At 45.8% G+C, this 25,626-nt stretch overlaps 2 protein-coding genes across 7 annotated transcripts in view; one reads left to right on the top strand and one right to left on the bottom strand.

Moving 5' to 3' along the window:
• LOC132570576 (histone-arginine methyltransferase CARM1-like) overlaps positions 1–25,626 on the bottom strand; it is a 98,354-nt gene that overhangs the window by 13,891 nt on the left and 58,837 nt on the right. For 5 of the 6 annotated variants that reach the window (XM_060237393.1, XM_060237397.1, XM_060237398.1 and 2 more), the window contains exons 7-11: positions 24,688–24,778; positions 15,271–15,352; positions 5,333–5,418; positions 2,670–2,759; positions 1,848–1,985 (exon numbers count right to left, since the gene is read on the bottom strand). In XM_060237393.1, coding sequence (XP_060093376.1) covers positions 1,848–1,985; positions 2,670–2,759; positions 5,333–5,418; positions 15,271–15,352; positions 24,688–24,778 — 487 coding nt within the window. The remainder of the gene's footprint in view (positions 1–1,847; positions 1,986–2,669; positions 2,760–5,332; positions 5,419–15,270; positions 15,353–24,687; positions 24,779–25,626) is intronic. The other variant, XM_060237399.1, reaches the window with a different exon arrangement.
• LOC132569836 (uncharacterized protein K02A2.6-like) lies at positions 9,296–12,326 on the top strand (the record flags this gene model as incomplete). The annotated part of the gene is made up of 5 exons (XM_060236276.1): positions 9,296–9,925; positions 9,998–10,161; positions 10,750–11,723; positions 11,817–11,973; positions 12,065–12,326. Coding segments are annotated over 5 exons (2,187 nt in total), but the record flags the coding sequence as incomplete, so codon positions are not given.

Genomic DNA, 25,626 nt, shown 5'->3' with positions numbered 1-25,626 from the left:
CTGAGACCATTTCATACAAGCAGAAGGAACTCCTGCCTCTTCTCCCCATGCTATTTTCCTGCCCCCAGGGGCACATGGTTCATTGACATTAGCATGTATCAAGTTGCCAGTGAGGCAATACTGCCCTATCAGGGCTGTCTGAGGTTGAGACAAAAGCACAGAGGATGAGGCACGCATTTAAGAAATGCATTCCAACAAAGGAACTCACAACTAACTTAAGTCTATGTGGCAGTGACATGTCAAACATAATATGTAGTTCAGCCTTAAAACTGAAAGGAACACCAAAATCAGAATAGTACTTAATGATTGCAATTTCAAAGTCTTAGCCAGGTGCTAAACTTTAGAAATCTAGTAACAATAATGTGTTCAACTAGCACTGTTATGTCCTAATGTGCCCATGCTGGAGTTCTGTGAGAAAAATTGTAACATCCCAGCACATTTTCTTGCTGGGCAGAGATGACTTTTTTGTCTCTGTCTGGTCATCCAACCTTACTCCTGCTGATCTTGTCAATTCTGAAGTGACATGAAGCAACCTAAAGTATCCCAGTAGGGATAAATAAACTTTTCGTGCACCATGAAGGGCAGTACAGAAAACTTGGCACAGGGAAATTTTGGACAGGTGCTATTTAGGTCTGTGGATGAAAGTGTGAATTTCTTTACTCTTCCAACACAATGACCAGATTAATTTTGTTATGTATTTCAGCACAATTCCATGCTATCTCCTGATTACCATGCACACAGAATTTGACCATATCTACTATGAGAGATCTGTCAGAGCAATTTGAGAAAGCTCATAAGACCTTCAGTTCACATCCCATGTTGAAAGCGTTTTTATGCAAGTGATATGTAAAAATAAGCAGAAGAAAAAATGGTTCTGCATGCTCTAATCCTTGTGATCATATCAACAAATCTTAGAAAGGATTTATACCAACTAGCAAACAAAAGTAAAAGTGTGACATATACATAGCTTTCTTCTCTGTATTAAGAGATACTGAAATCAAATAATGTAAGTAATTTTAAAGGCACACTAGGTTATCTACAGTAATGAATTCTTGCTACTTCTCTAAAACCATTAAATTATAGCAACTTTAAAGAAAAGGAAATGCTCTTCTTGCCCACTGTATTTCCCACAACAAAAATTGATAGTTATGCAACATTTAGCATAAGCATATAAATTTTGCATAAGCATGCTTAACAGCAGAAAAATGTAAAGTAAATTCACTTGTCACAAGTGTAAAACTTGTTTTTTTCCTAGTCATTTTTTGGGATACATGGACACACACAGGTTCGTTTTCTACCCTGTGAATTTTGATGTAAAATAGACTTCATCTTTTTATTGCAATTTATTTTTGCTTCCACTGGGGATGATGATGAACCAGCTGACAAACTAAAATTTGTCATGAATTTTGTCTGGTTCATGATTCGTGAAGCAATGCTCATGAATGGAAGAACCACCATAAACTTTCATGAATTTTGATGCCATTTGTGGAAGTTCATGAAGAGCAGAAACCCCTGCTTTCTGTTCTCCACAAAAAAACAGCTGAGCTGAGGTGCTTGGTTTAAATGGTTCTGAGCCACCCAGCTATTTGGTGTAAATAGCTCTGAGACACTCAGCTGTTTGGAAACCCCTGCTTTCTGCTTTCTGTTAAAATCCATGGGGAGCAAATAGTACTTTAAATGGCTCACAAAACAATACAAATTGGCTCAGCATATTAGTTTGTGGTTCAGCCACAAACCATGAATCAAATTGCAAAAATGCAGTTCACGCCCATTCATAATTTCCATAACCTTGCAAATAGCCTTTTTTTTCTTGGCAAGGAAAGCAGTGTCAAAGTCTGGCAACTTACCGCTTATTTGCTACAAACAGGACTTTTCCTGAAAGAGTTTCTCCTTCTTTGGCAAAGAGAGGTGTTTGAAGAAGGCAGCGTACTTGATACCAATGAGTCAGAGGTTCTGTTGGAGCAGTTGATAGCCAAACTGTTACCCTTAAAGCAAGGAAATAAATATGCATATATCAAAAGAAAGTGAAGGAAAAAACCCACTAGTACATACTTATTCAGAAAATAAGGAATGCCATTGGACTACTACACCAGGAACCCTAAGCAAGCAGCAATCCCACATTACTAAAGTCAGTGCAGCTCTCCTGGAACAACTGCTTTTGGGATCAAAAGAATGCCAGGCTGAAACTCCCTTGTTTGCTGTCTCATCATCATGCAAATTAAAGCACAAACTATGTATCAAAGATGGAATCCAACACTCATCCATCTCACATATGAAGAATTTGAGCTACTCCAGCATCCTCACACTCCCCAGATGGAGTTTCTCTGCACCAAGTCACTGGCAGACACTTGCAACAATATGAAATTTTACTGCATGGAGCTGAGTTGTGTATTTGAGTTGTAGTGAACAAGTTTGGTATGCTAATCCCTGTGCAAGCATAATGTCTAGATCAGCTCATGGTTTGTATCTGGGGTGGTACATCATATCTTACCACATCACATTCACATCAATTTTGCCACCTCAAAACTAAATCCAAGAATTGAGCGTAATCCTCCATACACTAGGCAGTTGACAACTTGACTAAGAATATTTGGCCGAAAGTAAAAATGGCCTCTTTCCTTAAATTGAAATTTTAAAGCATAGGATAGGGTGGGAGTGGGAATACGTACAGTGAACCGACAAATGCCACATCAAACCAAAATGCCAAGCCATGGATTAGCCCGGATTGCATCATTTGAAAAACAAAGGGGATTTCCACTCTGCAGAAGCAAGAAAGATGCCAAGGCAATCAATGATTAAAAGACAGAAGTGTATAGATAATTCAGAAACTAGGATCCTAATCTTAACATGTGCATTAGAAACCAACCTGAATTGATTCAGTACAACAAGGTATAGTATTGGTCATACATTATCTTAAGCATATTATTATGAGTTTGTTGCACATTTGCTGTGAATGGTTTGGCCTAAAGTCATTTGCCCCCCCCCCCCCCCCCAGTCGGAATGAAGAGGCTGACACAGTGTGTTGGATAAAACCCGGGCTGCTTTATTGAAACATAACTTGAACGAATAAGAATGGCAAGAGGTATAGGCCTACAAGAACAAGCCCTGGGGTCAAAACACAGGACCCCGCCTTGTCCTAGAAGGGCAAGCCACCCTGCCCCCAGCACGAGCCCAATATCATCTGACTGGTGCTGAGCGGCCAGGCCCAAACTCCACCTCCACCTCTGTCGGCATCAATCACTCAGGAAAAATCCGCCCCGGTGAGGCTTTGTCGTGATCTGCACCCCATCTACCCGTTCATACAGACCACCTGCACCCACTGGTGCAGAGCCATAGGTGCTCCCCTGAAAAGACTGTAGCCAATACCTCATCCTGCCAAGTGACCAAATCTACCAAACTTCTCTCAAAACTTCCTACACTATCAAGCAGTACAAGGTAGGCAAAAAACAAATTCACATAGGCCAATTCTGTAAAAATGAAAAAATTCCTACCTGGCCCCTAATAAGGCGACTGGTAAAAACCTGTACTGCATAGGGTGGGTGGGCCGAGAGCCACGAAAGAACTGTGCCACACAGGCGGGGATCGTGGCTTTATAGCTCCGACACCATGCCCCATCCTCTAACTCCCGGATGGCCGGGAAGCCGAAGTCAGCCTCCCTCCTTCTGGGAGGGCAAAGCGCAGCCCCAGCCTATAACTGGCATTGCCAGTGTGGCTGAGAAGGGGCCGATATCCTATGACAGAAGAACATTAGTGCCCCTTAACAACTGTGGATGTTTTCTCAATGGCAGCTTTCAGGAGATGGCCTTCTGACAGTTCTGGCTAAGTACCCATCGGAGGCTGGGAAATGACACCGATGCATCTGAGGGGAGGGTACAGGTGAGAGAGTGCACAGTTTGAGTTTGGAACAGAGAGAGCTGTAGGATGGCTGAAAGTGAAGCTCCTTGGAACTGCACAGTTTTTCTCCCTGGGGATCTAATTTCTAATAGATCTGTTGCTCTGTAGGAATGTCTCTTTGCTTTCTTCACAAATATACAAGTGGAGTTCAGGTGGAGGCAAACATGGTGAGTTAAGAAGAATCACTCTTAACATTTAATTTCAGAGGGTAAGTGTTGGTCTGCAGTAAATCAGGCCAGTAGCACCTTAGAGACCAGGGCACACACTTCTGAGAGTCAAAGCTCCCTTCATCAGACACTAGAAGAGAAGAGACTAGATTTATAACCCACCCTTCACTACCCTAAGGAGTCTCAGAACAGCTTACAATCTCCTTTCCCTTCCCCTCCCCACAACAGACACCCTGTGAGGTAGATGGGGCTGAGAGAGCTCTAATAGAAGCTACTCTTGAGCAGAACAGTTTCTGACAGAATGATCATGGACCCAAGGTAATTCCAGCAGATGCATGTGGAAAAGTGGCGAATCAAACCTGATTCTCCCAGATAAGAGTCTGTGCATTTAACCACTACACCAAACTGGCTCTCAAGTAGCTTACTCATGTCTGATGAAGGGAGCTTTGACTCTTGAAAGCTTATATTCTGAAACTCTTGTTGATCTCTACATTTATTGTACTTTATATAGCACTGAAGGAGGGAGCTAGGAGTGACTTCTGTTCCAGATTTGTCTGTCTTGGTATTGGGGTATATTGGGGTGAAGTTCTCCACTATGAATTCAAAAATGATTCACAATGTAATACTATGCAAAATAATCCCAGTGACCTTAGACTGCACTATCAGTGACTTTGGCTGCTTCACTGATATCTTGACATCAATACCCATTCTCCTTATAATGCTAGATGTGAAAGGAAAACGTTCAAACTCAAAAGGCACTGCTCTTCCAGTTTATTTATTCCAGTTTATAATACAATTTACTACAATAAATTTATACTACAAATAAATAAATACAATTTATTACAATAAATATAAATATATGTGCATAGTGTCCAAAAAAGATTGTATCAAACTAGGTTTGGAAAAGACTGCAGCAAAGTAGGGGGAAACGGGACAAATAGAGGCTGATGTTATCTGAATACCCCAGAATACAACACTGCAATAAGGAAGCCAAGGCAGAGCAAAATATTCTTTTTTGTGGGGTGGGGGGGAGCTCATTTCTTTCTTGATGGGTACCACAGAATTCAAAGCAAATAAATAATTTAGTGTGCTTGTTCCATTACAACTACTGAGAATTATAACACAATGCTAAAGGCCTTAATTAGAGGCTAAATATTTTGGATGCACAGCTGTGGTCAATGCTCCTAGCTTGCTTCTGAATGTTAACAAAAATTTCAAATGGGGGTATGATACAGAAAGAGAGAGAATATGAATTCCCCTCAGACTCTGACCTGTGCAAATCTTCTTCTTCTGCTTCTGTAAAGTTGACAGTGTATTTTACTGTCCGGGCCATCAGAATTCTAACGTCAAATGTGTCCTGAAAGTACAAATAAAAGACATATATAGCATTTTAGGCATATAAAGACAGACACTTTTGTCAAGATAGTTTCAGAGGGTAGCCAGGTTGGTCGGCAGTTTGAATAGTCAGATTCAAGTCCAGGAGCACCCTGAAGACCGACAAGATCTCCAGGGTATGAGCTTTCGAGAGTTCCTGGCATTACATTTTATGGTACATGTGGCCCAGCCTGACAAAATGACCTTTATGTCAGATCTGGCCCTTGTAACCAATGAGTCTGCCACCTCTGCTCTAGTATAAAGTCTGGGTGCGAGAGGGAGACACAGTGGCCCTCTCCCAAACGGTTCCCCCGGGTTACTCAGTCTTTCGCCAATCATGGACCAGCGGGTGGGGGGGGTGGCTCTATTCATATGAGAGGCTTACCCCTTTACTCCCGGCCCCAGAGATCAATGGTATTGAATGTGCCGGTCTGGTGTGGGACGTTGGGAAGGGGTTGGCGATTTGGCTGGTGTACCGTCCACCTAACGCACCAGCCAGTGCCTTACCATCCCTGATCGAGACCGTAACAGCCTGGCATTGGAGTACCCAAGGCTTGTGATCCTGGGTGACTTCAATGTCCATGCTGATGACGCAGCCTCTAGTCAGGCGATGGACCTAGTGTCATCCATGGCGACACTGGGACTCTCCCAATTTGTTACATCGCCCACTCACTGGGCAGGGCACATGTTAGACTTGATCTTTGAGGCCGGGGTTATGATGGACGATTTAACTGCGGAGGTGGTGCCATGGTTGGACCACTTTGCCCTTAAGGCTTGTGTGGATGTTCCACTCCAAACCCGTTTTGGCGACGAGCTTATTTTAGCTCGCCCGCAGAGTCTGATGGACCGTGAGCGGTTCCAAATGGCTCTACGGGATCCCTGGCCCCCTGGCGATTCTCTTGATGATCTGGTTGATTCTTGGCGTGGACGCCTCTCCTGAGTTATTGAAGAGATCGCACTTCGATGCCCTCTGCACCCTCACGTTAAGCTGGCTCCGTGGTATACCCCGGAGCTGCGACAGCTGAAACGAGGACTCAGACAGTTAGAGAGGCAATGGTGGCGTACTCGGGACAAAGCAACTAGAACATCTTATAGAGAGTTTATGAGGTCCTATGAGATGGCAGTCAAAGCTACAAAGAAGACTTACTTTGCGGCTAAAATTGCGTCTGCAAATTCTCGCCCGGCACAATTGTTTAGGATGATTTGGAATCTCACAACACTGCTGCAAGGCAAGCCAAATGCTAAGGCTGTGAGGCGTTTGCGAAATTTTTTGCAGACAAGGTCAAGTTGCTCCACCACGACCTCTCGGCCACATTGGATACAGTATGTGAACTCGAGGCCCGTGCCTGTCTTCTGATTCAATCCTGGATCGCTTCAACACACTCAGCTTGGAGGAAGTTGACAGAATTCTCTCTACTGTATGGTCAACAACTTGTGATCTGGACCCATGCCCCTTCTGGCTAATTAAAGCTTGCCAGAGAGAGCTTAGGTGTCCTATACGGGACATCATAAATAGATTTCTCTTGGAGGGTCTTTTTCCAACGCCTCTTAAAGAGGCTGTGGTTCTCCCCTTCCTGAAAAAGGTTACATCAGATGCGACCAAATTGGCACATTACCAGCCGGTCTCAAACTTGCCATTTTGGGGCAAACTTATTGAGAGGGCAGTGGCGTTACAATTGCAGAGTTTTCTGGATGACACTTCAGTCCTAGATCCTCACCAGTCCGGCTTCCGCCCGGGGCATGAGACGGAGACAATGCTGGTCACCCTGATGGATGATCTCCAGCGGCATCTGGATCGAGGTGGTTTGGCGGTGCTGTTGCTGTTAGACCTATCGGCTGCGTTCAATATGGTCGACCACCAGCTACTGACCCGCCGCCTCGCCGACACAGGGATTCAGGGGCTGGCCTTGCAATGGCTTTCCTCTTTCCTTGAGGGTCGGGGACAAAGGGTGGCAATTGGGGGAGAACTGTCCCAGAGACACCCGCTTAATTGTGGGGTGCCTCAGGGGGTGGTTCTCTCCCTGATGTTGTTTAGCATCTACATGCGCCCCCTTGCTCAGATTGTCTGAAGGTATGGGCTGGGTTGCCACCAGTATGCTGATGACACCCAGCTCTATCTATTGATGGATGGCCAGTCTGACGATGACCCAGAAAATCTGGACCTGGCATTATAAGCCATGGCAGCTTGGCTCAGGCTGAGTAGGCTGAAGTTGAATCCAGCAAAGACAGAGGTCCTTTGCCCAAGCCATGGTGGCCTAGGAAGGGAAATCCCATTACCGGTTTTTAATGGTGCGCCACTGGAAACAGAGCGCAGGGTCAAGAGCCTGCAACCTTCTTTATCAATGGAGGCCCAGATAGCAGCCACTGCTAAATCTGCCTTTTTTCATCTCAGGTGGGCGATGCAGTTGGCTCCCTTCCTGGAGCGTGATGACCTGGCAACAGTGATCCATGCAACAGTCACCTCGAGGTTAGACTACTGCAATGCCCTCTACATGGGGCTGCCCCTGTGCCAAACCCAGAAACTGTAGCTAGTGCAGAACGCGTGTAGAGTATCGGACTCAGCGCAAGCGCCGCGCGACCTGAGGGCGCACGCAGGTCGCCGTGCGCTGCGCGGGAAAAGCCCCGCCAATCCAGACCAAGGGCGGGAAGTTTAACTGGCCAGGATTGGGCTGGCCAGCGAAGGGGATGTTCCGGGATGCATGTATAAATTAGCGGACCCGGCCGCGTCTGTTCTGTTCTGTAATGTACCAGCGAATAAAGAATAAGCTTCCACCACGACTCGTCTCCCAGTACATTACACTGGCGACGAGGATGGGATCTAGCTAGGTCCGGCCGCCCGAGGGGAACCAGACCTGGCCGGAGACGAGGAAGGTGGGGACCGCAGGACCGCACAGCCCGCCGCCACCATGGCGAACCCGAGTGTAACGACGGGCCATCTTGCAGAATTCAACCCGGAGCACCCCGAGAGATGGGAGACCTATACGGAACGAGTCGCGTGCTATCTGCGGGCGAACCTGATCGACGACGACGACCGAAAGAGAGACGTCCTGCTGAGCGTCTGTGGAGAAGAAACTTTCGAGATCGCACGCGGTCTCTCCGCTCCGGCGAAGCTGACCGAGAGGACCTACGGAGAGGTCGTGAGGCTCCTCACGGGCCACTTTTCGCCCCAACCGTCCATCGTCGCCCGCCGGTTCCTCTTCCACAAGAGGGACCAGAAGGCGGGGGAGACAGCGGCGGTCTACCTGGCGGCCCTTCGGCAGATCGCCGGAAACTGCAGTTTCGACAAGAGGGACGAAGCCCTGAGGGACCGATTTGTCTGGGGCCTCCGGGACGAGCGACTGCAGCAGAAGCTCTTCGCAAAAGAGGAGCTCACCCTACAACAAGCCTTCAACGAGGCGACGGCGTTCGAAAGGGCCACCAAGGCGTACGGCCAGCCACGTGGGGAGGCAGTCCACCAGGGAGAAACGGAGCCGGAGGACCGAGCAGAGGAAGAAGCGTTCCAGCTCCGGCGGCCTCAAAGAGCGGACACACGGGCCCCCGCGAGACAACGAGCGACGGAGAGGGCCACCGCCACCACCGGTTCCCGGTGCGCCAGCTGCGGCGACCCCCACGAGCGGAGGGACTGCCCGTACCGAAACCTGGACTGCCGCAGCTGCGGGAAGACAGGCCACATCGCCCGGGCTTGCCGGGCCAAGAACAGCCGCCGCCAACCGTCAGCGCATCACGACTCCATGGACACACACACGACGGCATCCACCAGTCTGCAGGTATTGAGCTTGCCCCTCTCGGCCCCAGACAAGGTCAAAATGTCAGTCCTAATCGAGGGCGCCCCCTGCATCATGGAAGTAGACTCGGGGTCCTCCATCTCTATCATTTCGGAGGAAACCCTCAAGAGACTATGTCCCAGCCGCCGCCTCCAAACGAGGCCAGTGGACTTCGTACTGAGGGACTTTCAGAAGAACCCAGTACACATCGTGGGGTGGGCCCGGGTGCATGTAGAAAGAGGGGGTTTTAAGGGGCCCCTAGACATCCTAGTGGTCAAGCGCCAACTGACCACACTCCTCGGGTTGGCTTGGTTCAAACCACTGGGGATCCAGCTGGTGGGGGTGGACCACGTGCAGACCAGCCATTTCGACGGGGTCTGCCGGGAGTTCCCAGAGGTTTTCGACGGGTCCTTGGGGAGCTACAAGGGCCCGCCCATCACCCTACCGATCGACCCTATGGTCAGGCCCATAAGGCTCAAAGCGAGGCGCGTTCCGTTCGCCCTCAAACAAAAAATAGAGGCAGAGCTGGACCGCCTCACAGCCCAGGGCGTCCTAGAGCCGGTAACGTATGCAGAATGGGAGACCCCCATAGTAACGCCGGTCAAGCCCAACGGGGAAGTAAGGATCTGCGCTGACTACAAGTGCACGATAAATAAGGCACTGCAAGACAACCCCTATCCAGTCCCGGTAGTCAGCCATGTCCTGGCAGCACTAGCCGGGGCGAGGGTTTTTGGGAAGCTGGACTTAGCACAAGCATACCAGCAACTGCCGGTCGACGCTAAGACAGCGGAGGCACAGACGATAGTGACCCACAGGGGTGCGTTCAGGGTTAAACGGCTGCAGTTCGGGGTTAGCGTAGCTCCGGGGATATTCCAGAGCATAATGGACTCTCTTCTCAAAGGGATCCCCGGAGTTCAACCCTTCTTTGACGACGTTTTAATCGCCGCCCCCACCGATGGAGAGTTCGGCTGCCGCCTGCGAGAGGTCCTCAGACGGTTCCAAGCGGCGGGGCTGAAAGTCAAAAAGGAGAAATGTTTGTTGGGAGTTCCGCGGGTGGAGTTCCTGGGGTTCGCCGTGGACGCGGCTGGAATTCACCCAACGGCAGACAAGACCAGGGCCATAGTTCAAGCCCCTGCCCCCAAATGCAAAGCAGAACTACAGAGTTTTTTAGGTTTATTGAACTTTTACCACGCATTCTTGCCCCACAAGGCCGCCGTGGCGGAGCCGTTACACCGTTTGTTAGATAAACAAGCCCCGTGGGTCTGGGGTAAACGCCAAGCAGCGGCGTTCCAGGCGGTGAAAGACCTCCTGGTCTCTAACGCGGTACTTCATCACTACGATGAAAACTTACCCCTGATCCTGGCTTGCGACGCCTCTCCCTACGGAGTAGGAGCGGTCTTAGGGCACCAACTCCCGGGCGGGGGAGAGGTGCCAATCGCTTACTACTCCAGGACTCTGTCCCCGACAGAGAGGAACTACGCCCAGATCGATAAGGAGGCCCTGGCGATCGTGGCGGGGGTGCATAAGTTCAACGACTACCTCTACGGTAGGCGCTTCACCATCGCTACTGACCACAAGCCGCTCCTCGGCCTCCTAGCCCCCGATCGTCAGACCCCCCAAATTCTGTCTCAAAGGGTTTTAAGGTGGAACCTGTTCCTGAATTCTTACACGTATACGCTGATACACCGCCCCGGTAAAGCTATGGGTCACGCAGACGCCCTCAGCCGCCTCCCGCTACCCGCGACGGACCCAGATCCCGCCCCGGCACACGGAGTGATGCTCATAGAGTCGCTCCCCGAGCGCCCCCTGCACGCGAGCGAGGTGGCTCGGGCGACCGGGAGAGACCGCGTCCTCGCACGGGTCAGGGACTGGGTGGGAAGGGGGTGGCCCTCGGGCAAAGCAGAAGAAGCCTTCCGGCCGTTCGCGTCCAGGAAGGACGAGCTATCGACACACAAGGGGTGCATACTCTGGGGTAGCAGGGTGGTGGTCCCCCCCCCCTTGCGCAGGCAGGTATTGGAGGATCTCCACGAGACCCACCCGGGCATCGTGAGAATGAAAGCCCTGGCACGGAGCTACGTGTGGTGGCCAGGCATGGATGAGGAAATAGAAGGGTGGGTAAGAAGGTGCCAACCATGCCAGGAGTCCAGACCCAACCCGCCGTCCGCCCCGACCCACAGGTGGGAATCGAACGGGCGGCCATGGTCCCGCCTCCATGTGGATTTCGCGGGGCCGCATCAGGGCCAGATCTTCTTTATACTGGTGGACGCATACACGAAATGGTTGGAGGTAATCCCGGTGGCCTCGACCTCCACCGCAGCAGCAGTCCGGGCGCTCAGAAGGGTCCTCTGCACACACGGGATCCCCGACACACTAGTAACGGACAATGGCACAGCATTCACCTCCCGGGAATTCCGGGAGTTCACCGACAGATACCTTATAAGGCACATAAGGTCCGCCCCATTCCATCCAGCCACCAACGGCCAGGCGGAGAGGATGGTGCGGACCACCAAGGAAGCCCTGGGCCGTATAGTACAAGGGGAATGGGACTACCGCCTCTCAGCCTTCCTGTTCCACAACAGGATCACCCCAAACCCCATAACCGGTTTCAGCCCCGCAGAACTGCTCATGGGGAGGAAACTGACCACTCGTTTAGATAGGCTACACCCGGACAGGGCGCCAGAGGTCCGCGGGACCCCCGAGGTCAGGGAGGCAGTGAGAGGGTTCTTCCCGGGCGATCCAGTATATGCGAAAAACTTTTCAAGCGGCCCCGAGTGGTTAGCGGGAAGGGTTTTGAGGGTGACAGGCTCCCGGTCCTACGAGGTAACCACCGCCGGAGGCCACGTGCTGAGGCGGCACATCGACCAGCTGCGCCGCCGCACCCCACCCGAGGAGTCAGCAGAGGGAGAAAGCAGGGAACCGCCGGTCACGGTACCGCCAGAAGAGGCGCCGCCAATACAGGAGCTACCAACGTATGATGCCCCCGGAGCCGCGGAACCAGAACCGGAGCCAGTACCCGACGCGGGCGGGCAACAGCCAGAAACGGCGCCTCCCACATCGGGATCGGGCCCCCCACCGACGGCAACCCCGAGGAGATCAACACGGGAGCACCGAACACCAGGGTACCTAAAGGACTATGTCGTTTAAACTAGGAGGGGAGGAGTGTAGAGTATCGGACTCAGCGCAAGCGCCGCGCGACCTGAGGGCGCACGCAGGTCGCCGTGCGCTGCGCGGGAAAAGCCCCGCCAATCCAGACCAAGGGCGGGAAGTTTAACTGGCCAGGATTGGGCTGGCCAGCGAAGGGGATGTTCCGGGATGCATGTATAAATTAGCGGACCCGGCCGCGTCTGTTCTGTTCTGTAATGTACCAGCGAATAAAGAATAAGCTTCCACCACGACTCGTCTCCCAGTACATTACAACGCGGCAGCCAGACTGTTGTTGGGACTCCCTAAGTGGGAGCATATATAGCCTAGGTTACGGGAACTGCACTAGCTGCCAATTGTGTACTGGATTCGTTACAAGGTGCTGGTTATTACCTTTAAAGCCCTATATGGCCAAGGACCTGCCTACCTTAGGGACCATCTTTCCCCATACATTCCCCAGAGAGTGCTGAGATTTGGCTCGCAAAATCTGCTGACAATCTCTGGGCCAAAGGAGGCCAAGTTGAAAGTTACGAGGGAGAGGGCCTTCTTGATTACAGCTCCCCACTGGTGGAATCAGTTACCAGAAGAGGTACGGGCTTTGCGGAGCCTTAACCAGTTCCGCCGGGCCTGCAAGACCACCCTCTTCCAGCTGGCTTTTTAATGTGGAATGTTACCATCGTCATATAAAAACTGTGTTATAACAAGATCGTAGCACCAAACTAATCTGTGGTTTAAATTATTAGTTTTTAACGGTTGGTTTTAAATGTAATAGTATATTTAATTAAGAAATATAATTATGATGTAATTGGGGTATTTTATTATTATATCATTGTAATATTTGTATTTTATGCTATGTAAGCTGCCCTGAGCCTGCTTTGGCGGGGAGGGCGGGATATAAATTAAAAATTATTATTATTAAATCCTTCAGAAACAGAAAAAAACCCATTCATGATTATATAATGGCTAATGAACATACTGGAGAATATTTGCCTACTGTTGATACTATCTGTTTTATAACATTAATGCTTAAATCAGAAAGTAAAAGCTACACGCAAGGTGTCTCATCCTGAGCTTGCAGACACTCCTGCATCAATTTCAGCAATACATTTTGGACTTCTTATTAATAAGACTCTGCTTGAGTTGCTACTTTTAAAAACCACTTTACTCCTAATTGGTGGTTGGGTTGTTAACAAGTTAAAATGAAACTTACTACCAACAGTACTTGACTTATAGAGTATGTTTTATTTATCCAGCCCCCTTTCTGCCCACATGCTCAGCCCACCCTCCTGCCCTGTATGCAGTGCAGGCTTCAGCTGGTTGCCTTTTGGGGCTGGGTAGAAATTTTGGATAGGCATGGAGGGGGGTATTTTTGCCTACTTTGCACTGTAGTCAGTGGACTATGGGAAATTAGACATGGTAATTCTGTTGAATGGGATGGGTCACTGGACAGGTTAGTGTGGGAAAAGGGAAAATGGATTTGTTGAGCACTTTATGGCACCTTCTCAGCCTTTGGATTTTGTGGTCCAGGGCTGGAAAGGAGGACTGCCTTTGGGACCACCCTGCCTAGGCTCCTCCTCTAAGTTCCATTACTTGATGGGGGGTGGGACCTCCAGGGTGGCACTTCGTTTGCTATGCCAGCTGGGAGCCAGTCAGAGGGATGGCTTGCATCTAGGGCAAATATGGCTCATGCAACATATGGCAAGGAAGTGGTCTGGAGCAACCCCTGGCCTTAGCCTAGTTCCACAATTGGGGTATGTCCTTGCCCCAGAAAGGTCTAAATAGTTAGTAAAGTGGCCCTTTGTTAAACCCTATCTGATGTCAGTCTCTTTCTTCTGGCTGGGGGAGCAATTTCCCCAGTTCTTTTTTCTGCAGTGTTTTAAAAAACACAAAGAAGCCTGGAGCTAGTTTTTCTGAGCAACTGAGCAGTACGTAGAGAAAGGCTCCTCAAACCCTTTCCTTCCTGTCATTTTCAACTCAAAACAATTCTTCTCAAGCAGCTTTTGGTGGGGGTGGGGAGGGAGGAGATAGAAGGTCCTCCTAACTTTCTTTTCATATAGTTTCTTCCATTAGGTGAAAAAAACAGACTGAGGAGAGCGGGGATTTTCAGCTGGAAACCAACAGACAGGAAAAGGGTTAAGTAGCTTCTCTTTGCCCCCAGTGGGGGTAGTTGCCTTGCCACCTGGTTTTGTTTCCTAGCTAACAGGAGGCACAACTGGAATGAGTGACCAAGCAGATATGTGACGGGCAGGGTTGTCATCAGTTATTCAGAACAGTTAGTTGATCTTCCTGCCAAACAGGACTGCTCCAGTTGCCATTTCAGCACATATCATTTCTACTTTCCACTAAACTTAGCACTGTCTCACTTTGGAGGAGCTTTTGAATACTCTACAAGCATACATCCTGTGTTTGTGCATGGTATTTAATTCTCTGGGCCTGCTCCCAAAGGCTCTGATTACACATGCTGCTGTCGGCTAGAGAAAATAGATGCAATAAAACTGACTACTGGACTGTTTCCTAATGATGAGTTTTAATTCCAATACTAAATAATACAATATTTTTTGTAAAGAACCAAATTACACTTTTCTTTGAGCACTGCAATATGCAACTTTGGGAAGCAAGTAAACATATGCAGCTGGATTTGGGATAAATTTGAACTATCCTTTGAAGTACAATACAGTGCAGAAGTTCTAATGATTTGAACATATTATTACTTGCATTTATACCCCGCCCTCCCCAGTTGGGCTCAGGGCAGCTAAAACCGGTAAAACAACAAGTAAAACAACAATGTTGAATTATTACAATCAAATTATTACAAAATCATTACAATAAAGCATTATTAAAAGTATATATGTTCCCCCTCCATGGCTGCCACTGGGAATCAATATGGAAGAATTACAAAGCGGAGAGAGGAAAAACTGAATGTTACTTACTACAATAGGTTGCCTGAAATATTCATCCACAGCTGCATTGCGGAGGCTGGACAGATTGACCCCATAAAAACACTGTTGATACCTAGAAAGAAAACTGTAGTTGTAAAACATTATATATATATACACAACATTTCTATAGGCTACAAATAAACACCCCATCCATGTAAATTTTTTAAATGAAGTATGAAGTCTGATCAAAATATTTTTTGAGTTGCAAAGATACTGCCATCCTATTCAGTGTAACAACTTCATCCTGCATGTTGATGGTTTGTAACTGGCTGCTAACTCAGCAAGATCGGCATACAAATGCTAAGATAAAGCTATTTACATCTTCCAGGAAGAGACCTTTGTTGCCTTCCTTAATAAAGGTTTAAACACACAGGAAGCACACAACAGATGAAACCAAACAAAAACTAGAACCTCCAAGCCTTGTAGACATGCAACAGCTGTTTCAAGAGCTCAGTTATCAGGTCCTACTAAATTCAATCAAGGACTAATCCAGAGCTAAAAACCTGTACATTCACCATTGCAGGGAACACAGTGTCAACAAAACATGCATATATAAAACACAGAGCCCCTGTGTGCTTGGATGTACATGCAAAGCACCTACATGACTGCATTTGTCAGCAGTTTTAAGGGAAGGGTGCATTCTGCCCCTTCATTCTATTAAAATGAACTAGAAAATCCTTGCAGGCAGGCAGGCCGGCCGGCCGGCCATGCTCTATAAGCATAAGTGACTGCAAGAAAAAACTGGAGTAAAGAGGCATACAGCATTCTACATTTCTTCCCACCAAGCTATTTACTACAAATGTCTCATATTCAAAAAAGTTAAATATTTTAAACTAACACAAGTGCTTTAGACCAAAAATCAGTTGGCAGCATTTGTGCTGCCTGTTCAAATGTTTCCCACCAGGCTTGTGCCCAAATCACAGGAATTATAAGATTCATAAATGGACTTTTAAAAAATCTGCTCAGAGAATTACAGCAAAAGAGAATCAGCAAAAGAAATTTCACACATCCCAGAGCTGGAAAACCTGTAATATTTGTCAGAGACGGCACAGAAGAGACCAAAAGAACATCACATACGTTTCATAAGCAACCCTGTTACAAAGAAATCACAAGAGAATCATAAGTAGATTATCTGGCAATACAGAATGATCTGTAGCAAAGTGAATGACAAAATACAAGTTTGGTAGAGATTCTGTAAAGAAAACAAACCCTTTTCTTTACTGTTTGGTTTTTATTCATAATTCTTTATTAAAGGTAGACCTGCATGTTCAAATAAAGGATTCTAACTCAAATCTACCTCCTTTTTCCTCTTAAAGCTACAGAGGATCATTTGGCAAGTTTGTGTAGAGCCAGCATGGGATAGTGATTAAAATGCTGAACTAGGATTCAGAAGATCAATATTCAAAATCCTCACTTAGCCATGGAGCTCACTGAGATTGCATTCTAACAACACATCAAAACAACACTAAGCCTACATATGCATGAGCCCAGCATGCTGCCAGGTTCATGTGCCTCATATTACTGACCTCCTCAAGCTGGAATTCTCAACCAAGGTTTAATCTACACTCAGAAAAATAACTCTGCATTTGCTCATCAAAATTTTAAACAAGAGATTACAATCTCCTATATCTTCTCCCCCCACAACAGATACCCTGTGAGGTGGGTGGGGCTGGAGAGGGCTCTCACAGCAGCTGCCCTTTCAAGGACAACCTCTGCCAGAGCAATGGCTGACCCAAGGCCATGCCAGCAGGTGCAAGTGGAGGAGTGAGGAATCAAACCTGGTTCTCCCAGGTAAGAGTCCACAGACTTAGCCAAACACCAAACTGGCTGCCCCAGGTCAGCCTTTTCCCCTCTTATGGCTATGTGGCTGCCAGGATCCCTCAGCGCTACCTTTGGCCATTCTCCCCCCCCCCCCCCCCATTTCTGGTTTCGTAGTGCAGTTGTTTTTCTTGTTAATCTACTTGCCTGTCACAGCTTTGGGTGGTTTTAGGCACTGGGCCACATCCATCGAGGGGAGGCTGTGCCTGCATGCCTGTGTCCCCTTGGTGGAGACTCCCTTAAGGTGTTTTGGGGGTGGAGCCAAGAAGCAATATGCCCAGCTCAAGAGCTGTTGCTTAACTCCATTCACAGGTGGCAAGGGAACCACATAGAGGCTTGCCATTCCATGTCTACCCCCAGCAAGCAGGATAAGAAACAGTTTTATCAGCCAACAGGCTGGTTGCCCAATGCCTAGATCCATGACCTATGCTATATCAATGCCGTGGTGGCTGTAATCAATAAAGCCATGGCCTGTTTCACCCTGTGTTTCCGTTTTCTGCTCTGCCCTTCTCTCCCATCCTTCACCTGCCCTTAGGACCACAAAGCACTACATTATTAAATATACTTCAGCTAAATATATCAAGTTGGTCCATCACACACCACACATCAAGCATTGCAGCATGTATGAAATACATGAGCTTTTCCATACACAGATATCAATGTAGGAAAACAATTTATGGGTGAAATGACACTCAGTAAATCTGCCTAAGTAATCTTTCTTGTCTTAGACACAAACTGGTTATCCTTTGAAGATCACTTTGAAAATACAGTGGGGGGCAGTAAATGTCACACATGCAAAATAAACAAGTTCAAAACTTGATTCTGTATTTACTTAATATACTGATATCCCGATGCAATGTGAAACAAGAACATGCATGCATACTTCTCCCACAGACCAAGATTCACATCAGTAGAGACTAACATGCAGTGGATGCTGTTGCTTAGGCCCTGCTCAGCATTCATGCCATAGTTCTGAATGACTTCAGATCTCTCAGCAACCATTAGCCATTTGCTTCAGCTGGAAGACATCTTCTCAGGCCAAACCAGGCTGATCATGACATGAAAGTATGGGGGATGTTTCAGCATGCTAAATCAACTTCAGCCTCTGAAGCAATCAGTGGGCCTTCAATCTAGGGGTTGAGAGACTCCCAATGTGTCCAGAAATCCATGCTGTGGGCATACTGTGTACAAATAAGCCTACATGTGTATGTACATGCTGCTAAATTCATGCACATGTATTCACACAAGTCCATGATATCCTTGTGCGTTTGTGTTGAACTCTTACATGCATGAGTGTGTATGCATATGTGTGAGAGAGCATGTGCAGAGTGTGCGAATGAATGTGTCGATGTGTACACACTTTATGTGTCTATGTAAAGAATATGCATGCTTGAACATTTACCTACTTCTGTGAAAATGAAAGTGAGACTACTGCATTCAAGTATTGGCTGCGAATTGGCAGAGGGACAGAAGCAACTGAAGGAAAGGAAAGAATGAAAAGTCTTCTTTGACCCGTGCCTTTGCTCTTCATCATCATGAATTATTGCAGATCTTCATCTGTCTCTTTTTAATTATAACCTGATCAGCAGCAGCACCTAGACAATATAAGTGGCCAGCCAGCATCATCTCACAATTCATTGCAGACATCTGTCTATGTGTGTGTGGGGGGGAACCACTGCATAATTTAGGAGAACTCAGACTTGTAGAGACTCCTAGCCAGGAATAAATTATTGTGCAGCTGTTTTAGTATTTCTGTTTCTATATGCAGAAAAATCCTTTGAAAAGTGTTTGGCTTTACATTGCCAGTCCTTTATTTTCACAGCAAGAGTAAGAAAGAGGGTGGTGCAAAAGCTGCTAAAGCAGAACAAAAAAATTGTATAGCCAAGAGATTCTTCACAAACAGGCTGCATATTTTAAATTTATGCACCACTCTTACTGTAAATACAATGGTTGATAAAGCCCCAAATACTAGCAACAGTAAAATAATAAGAAATGAGAATCTGTGATCATTCATGCAAGGTGTAAAACACCATCTCCTGCACCCACTACAAGCAGATACTGCTCTCATGCACACAAGTACAAGTGCGAATATGCTTTCTGAACTACATGCATTCATGCATGTGCATTGATACAGCCTAGACTGGCTTGCTATGAGAGGAGGAATCACAACAGGATGTACTCCCTTGCCTCAGTCTATATATGTATGCTCTCAACAGCTAGGGTTGCCAGGTCCAATTCAAGAAATATCTGGGGACTTTGGAGGTGGAGCCAGGAGAGCCAGTTTGGTGTAGTGGTTAAGTGTGCAGACTCTTATTTGGGAGAACCAGGTTTGATTCCCCACTCCTCCACTTGCACCTGCTGGCATGGCCTTGGGTCAGCCATAGCCCTGGCAGAGGTTGTCCTTGAAAGGGCAGCTGCTGTGAGAGCCCTCTCCAGCCCCACCCACCTCACAGGGTGTCTGTTGTGGGGGAGGAAGGTAAAGGAGATTGTGAGCCGCTCTGAGACTCTTCGGAGTGGAGGGCGGGATATAAATCCAATATCATCATCTTCTTCTACTTTGGGGGTGGAGCCAGGAGCAAGGTTGTGACAAGAACAACTGAACTCCAAAGAGAGTTCTGGCCACCACATTTAAAGGAACTGCACACCTTTTAAATGCCTTCCCTCCATTAGAAATAATGGACAGGGGCACCTTCTTTGGGGGCTCATAGAACTGGACCCCCTGGTCCAATCCTTTTGAAACTTAGAGGGTATATTGGGAAGAGGCATTGGATGTTATGCTGCTAATTTGGTGCCTCTAACTTAAAAAAAAAAAACCATCCAGAGCCCCAGATATCCGTGGAACAATTCTCCATTATACTCTATGGGAATTGGTCTGCATATGGAATAATGGAGTGCTCAGAAGACATTTCCCTCCCCTGCCCCGCTTTCTGATGACTGTGAAGTGGGGGTAGGGCCTCCAAACTGGGCGATCCCCTGCTCCCACCTGGGGATTGGCAACCTTATGAACAGCTGTATGTATTTAGTTAATATGCTCCACAAACAATCAACTTAAGGCCAATTCACACATCTCAAAGCCCAAAAAACTGCCATGAGGACTCTGGGTCAGACATGTGCCTGGCATTCTGTGCTAGGAACTCAACTCCCAGACTCACATGGACCTACTGAAGTAGCTTACCTGTAGGCATCACTACATGTAAGTTTCCCCAAGGAGCAAACAACAGCTCCCTGGGGCCATTTCAGGCAGGGATAACACCACAGAGGAGAAGGCTAAAGTAGTGCCCTATGTGCTTCAAATTGGGTCCTAATATTACCTGGGAATTAAATTCTCATCTTAGAACTCCCAGAAGTCACTGAGCTCATATCAACTTTTACAGAGATTAGGACTGGGACTCAATTTGCCATCCTCTTTACTGCTCCATAAGTAGCACACTCCTCTGTCTGCAGGCAATGTAAATTTTTCTGTTATACCAATAAAGGTGCAATATTGATATTGATTGGTAAGTTTTTCAGGAGGGTTTTCAGAAAGAAGTCAGCTGATTATTTTTCTTTAAGGCTTTTGTAATTGAAAGAAACCCTTTCTTTAAGGCTTTTGTAATTGAAAGAAACCCTTTCAATATGTGACTAGTTCCACAGTTTTCATCCCTAGTCATCTGCATGAAGACCAAGTTCAAATTGTAGGATCTAGGTAAGTGGAAGCCCATGTAATTTAAGGAGGGAGCTGTTTTGTCTAATGTGTACTTCACAACCTTCCCTTCACTAGTCTGTTCATGTAATACTTTGAATCTAAGAGTCACATACACAATCAAACAGTTGACACTTTTCAGCAGTGCTGCCCACTCTTCTGTATTTCATACCTTTCCCCATCTATAGGCTTTGTGCGCAGGTGGCTTTTTATACTTCTGTGCAGTTGGAATATTCCATGGCATCTTACCAATTCATACAACAGTAAGAGAAGGCTCATTTCAGTCAACTGAAACCAGAACGCTTCATTAGCCATGAATGGCTTGGGGCCCTGCATTTATCTCAATTTTTGTCATGTTCCTTTTGGCTTTATGGGTAAATTTATCTAAGCACTACTTTTTGCTACTTTGTATCTTTTCTGCTTCAATTGGATACCATTTCTTTGTGACTTCAGTAAGCAGCACCAACTTTACCAATGGTCAGGATAGAAGTTCACATAATTATTGGGGAGCAGTAGCTTTCTGAAAACAAATGGAGTAGCTTTGATACTATCAGAGATATCTAATCTGTAAAAGTTTATGATGAAGCTTTGGTGTTTCTGCTTCAGCCAGTTAATTAAGCTCACTAAACACAAATTCTTGCTAGGCAACAAATCCCTGAGTTACTAATCTGACTTGCTGGAACACAGATTCAGGTGGGGTAGGTGTGTGGATCTGAAGAAGCACAAAATAGTTTGAATCCAGTGGCAACTTTAAAACCAACTAAGTTTTATTCACAGTATAAGTTTTTGTGTGCATGCAGACTTTGTCAGATACCTGACGAAACTGACAAAGTGTGCTTGCACTCTGGACTCAAACTTTGTTGTGCTGGAACACAGAAACCGTAACACAGAGAGCTAACTAAAATCTGGGAAGTATTCCATTACAGCTTTGTTATTATAGGACCTAGAAACAGAAAAGATAAAATAAGTTCATATTGTAAAATCTGGCTGCTCACAAAAACAGTTTCTCAAGTATAAGAAACATGCCATCATCTTCTCTCTGAATGTGCAACCACATAATGGTTTTGAAGCAGACAGATGCACAGTCAACCACACCATCCAGATGTGCAAATAAATTCATCCTACCGCAGTGTCAGTTTCTGTTAGTTAACAAAACAGGCAGTAACTGAAAGCCTGTGCTGGTCTAAGTGACCGTGACATTGTACCACAATGGTCTCCCAACAGACAGCAACTGTGTGGGACCATCAAAAGCTATTAAATCAGAATAGCAGGAGTAATGGAATAAGCTTGCAAATAACATCACGGCTTCTTCTAAGCACTTGGCTTGTCTTCACATCTCATGCTTCCAGTTTAGTGAAAACAAAATAAAGAGTACAGGAGACACCGCCTTCCCCCCCCCCCCCCATGCATGCATCTCAAAACAGGTGGACATTTATATAAATCTACAATATAGTATCATATTCCAATTAAGTAATGGAAATATTTAAAGAAGCAATTACAAATGCAGTCTTTTATAGGCATGCCATAAATCATAACCTCTATTATAGAATTCTGTGATCTGGAGAAAATTAAAACAGAGGAAGCTGATCAACCAATCCTCAGATATAGATCAACCGGAAAAACATCTGTGAAGGTACTACAAAATCTAGGTCCAGTTTTTATATGGGGTTAATTCATTTTGAAGTAGCTCCTATAGATATTTTAGGTTACACTTTGCAAAGGACAGTGTGAGAAATGGGTAAATGCAAAGCAAACTACAAGCAAGCAATGGCAGAGAACTAGACATTTCAACTGACACCATTTCTTTGGTTCCTTCCTTGTAATTTAGCATAATACATGGTTTGATGTCTTCACACTGTTACAACACCCCATTTCACATAACAGGGTGACAAGATTAGGGGAATAAAAATTACGCTTTGTGTAAAGGAAAGACAGTTGGATCCAGACTTAATTTTCCACTAATAGAAGCAGTATAATTTCCCCCAAATTCTGCTTTCCTGCCAACACTCCCCCCAATTTTTCTGCAAGACATCCCCATTTTGTCTCTCCCAAGGTTTCCCTGTATCCAGGAGAAGCATTTCAGGGAGATCAGTGGGCTGCAGTGGGAGGAGGGAGTCAGGAATGTTCTGTTCCATGACAGAAGCCTCTTAAATAAGCAGAAAAATTAGTCTGGATCCAGCTCATAGAATGGCAGGAATTTTGCGTCCCTTGAAACCGTCAGCTCCATAATATGATGTAATGGTTATCCATTAAGGTCACTGGCTTAACTTTTGAATATCTCGTAGGACTTACAAAAAGAAGGGTTACTTCACAGTGATATGTAAAAAAAAGTGATCATATAAATATCATAAAAACATGAGATTCTGTGAGGAAAAACTGTGATATGACCAAGTCCATTCAATCCAGGATTCCAACCTAGAATTTGTGAATTCATCCTTAGAACCCATTTTCAGTATCAAGTCAACCATGTAGCATACAGTCAGTTAAAAGAAGACTATTAATTAAACTAGGGGATAAAGGCACAAGGAAGTCTTAATGAACTAATTTCCATTGTGGTCTGCAGGGGCACAATAGCACCTGCCAATGTGTTTCCTGGTCTGCATTTGCTTTAAGCTTTGGGATAAAATCTGAAAGCTCTTGAATGTGAGGATACCAAGTCTCTCTCTACCTGCTGACTAACTAGTGAAGAACTGAGCTTATCCTGAATAGACAGCACATAGCCATGGCCATAAAAACAGACTTCTTTATGTCAGTGAGCTTGGCAACCTCTCTCTGCAACTGTGGAATGAACAAACTCTCCCCTTTTCTTGCAAAATGACACAAAACAGTAACTTTTCCAAAGCAAAAACTGTGGTTCAGTGGTGGAGTATTTGCTTGAATATCTACAAAAGTCTCAGGTTTAATCCCCAGTCTCTGCAGTTAAAAGATCTGGTAGTAAGTGATGTGAAAAAACTTTGTCTGAGACCCTGGAGAGCCACTGCAGGTCTGAGTAGACAATATTTACTTTGATGGACCAAGGATTTGATTTAGTATAAGATAGCTTCATGTATGTTCATGATCCTGGCTTTCCTTCACCCTTGAAGCAAGAAGTGCTTTGAAAGAGCCCAGGAGATGTCACCAACATTTTTTTTAGGGATTGTCCATTTGGAAGCAGCTGCCTCCATTGGAAGAAGGTGTCTGGCATGGAATTTGCCAATTTTTAATAAACCTCATCCCAAACATTTTGTGATTTGCCCTAGGCCCCACGGTAGCCATTTTGTGGTGGCATTCACTGCCCCTTGCTTAAAATTTTGAAAAAGCCAGCAGGCTCAAAAAGATGCTGAGAACCCTGGCCTAATGAATCACTCTTTCACAGAAATACTGCTTTGACCCATTCTGAGGTTTCTGGTGTGAGATTTGATCTGTTGGGGTGGATGAGTACCATAACAGACCCACAATACACTCTTAATGACATTTAACATAGCACAAAAACTTTTCTTATTCATAGCCAATTCTCTGCTTTGAAGAAGCTTATCTATTAATACTAGGACATGGCTATTGCCACTAACCTATTTACAGGGGATAATTATAATCACATATAGACATTCCTACCCAACTGTAATGGAAAGACCATTAAGCAGGCCACCAAACACATGACAACCTCATAACATGGTAATTGTAACCATCACACAAATAATATGGCCATAAGAAACAGCCCTAAGTGGCACAGTTACAGTCCAGCAAAACAGAAACAGAACGAGAAAATAAAGCATTCCTGCTGACTTTTGATAGGTACAATTTACCACTTCATTGTAATTCCAAGAGACTCTTTCAAGATCTCTGTTTAGTTGCCAAGCAAAAGACACTTTTTTTCTTTCTGCTTTTATTGTTGTTGTTGTTTGTTAAAGAAAAAGTGAAATAATCATTACCAAAAATTGGCTCTGGAGTAGTGTTCCATGTAGAGCTGTTCATCGGAAAAAGGAGCCAAATGAATGTCACTAAATGTTGGAAACATCATTCCTAGTAAACAAAAGATAATATACAGTAGCAAAGTTCAAATCTCCTATGTAGCCCTACTTAAACATTTGTTGGAAAAACCCCATAAGCATTATATTCTCTCCATCTCAAACAGTTTACTCTTCAAAATAGAGAACTTTTGTTTTAATTCCCGACCACTTTAAAGTAAGCCCACCAGCAAAAAAGATGGGCACTTAAAGATGGGCACTGAGAAACATTGCCATAAGTTTATAAAACCTTTAGTTTTTAAAGTATTTGCATTAGGCACTTAAATAATTTATTCCTGAAATCAGAAGCAAGGTCTATTCCATTGTCTGAAGTTGAAATAATAGAACAACATTCTTTTTCTTTTCTTTTTTTGACATTTTTTGTATATTTTGTGTGTGTGTGTGTGTGTGTGTGTGTGTGTCTGCACCTGGAAGTCATGTCAATCTCTGGTGACTGACTCCTACTGGGGGCCTGGAGGATATTCAGAGAGGTGGCTAAATATACCCTCCCCCTATCCTCCTGACTGGAAATTTCAACAAAATCCCCCATGCTAGTACTAACCACAGTCAACTCTGCTTAGCTTCTGAGATCTGACAAGAATGGGTTTGCCTGGGCTATCCAGGTCAAGGCCAGAATACCATTTCTGAAGACAAGACACTACATCTACAGACACTACATCTACTGTAACACATCACTAACAGACCATCAGCTGTTTTAATTATGGATAGAAAGCAATACTCAAAGCTAACAGTATTAAAGAACTGCATTCTACCAAGGAATATCAAGATTGCAAAACAATTTTAATTAGTTAATGTTTAACCTGTAAATGCTTTTACTGTTGTGAGCCGCCCTGAGCCTGCTTC

The sequence above is a fragment of the Heteronotia binoei genome, chromosome 4 (genome assembly GCF_032191835.1).
Source record: "Heteronotia binoei isolate CCM8104 ecotype False Entrance Well chromosome 4, APGP_CSIRO_Hbin_v1, whole genome shotgun sequence".
Classification (NCBI taxonomy): Eukaryota; Metazoa; Chordata; class Lepidosauria; order Squamata; family Gekkonidae; genus Heteronotia; species Heteronotia binoei.
This window is presented reverse-complemented; position numbering and strand designations above follow the sequence as displayed.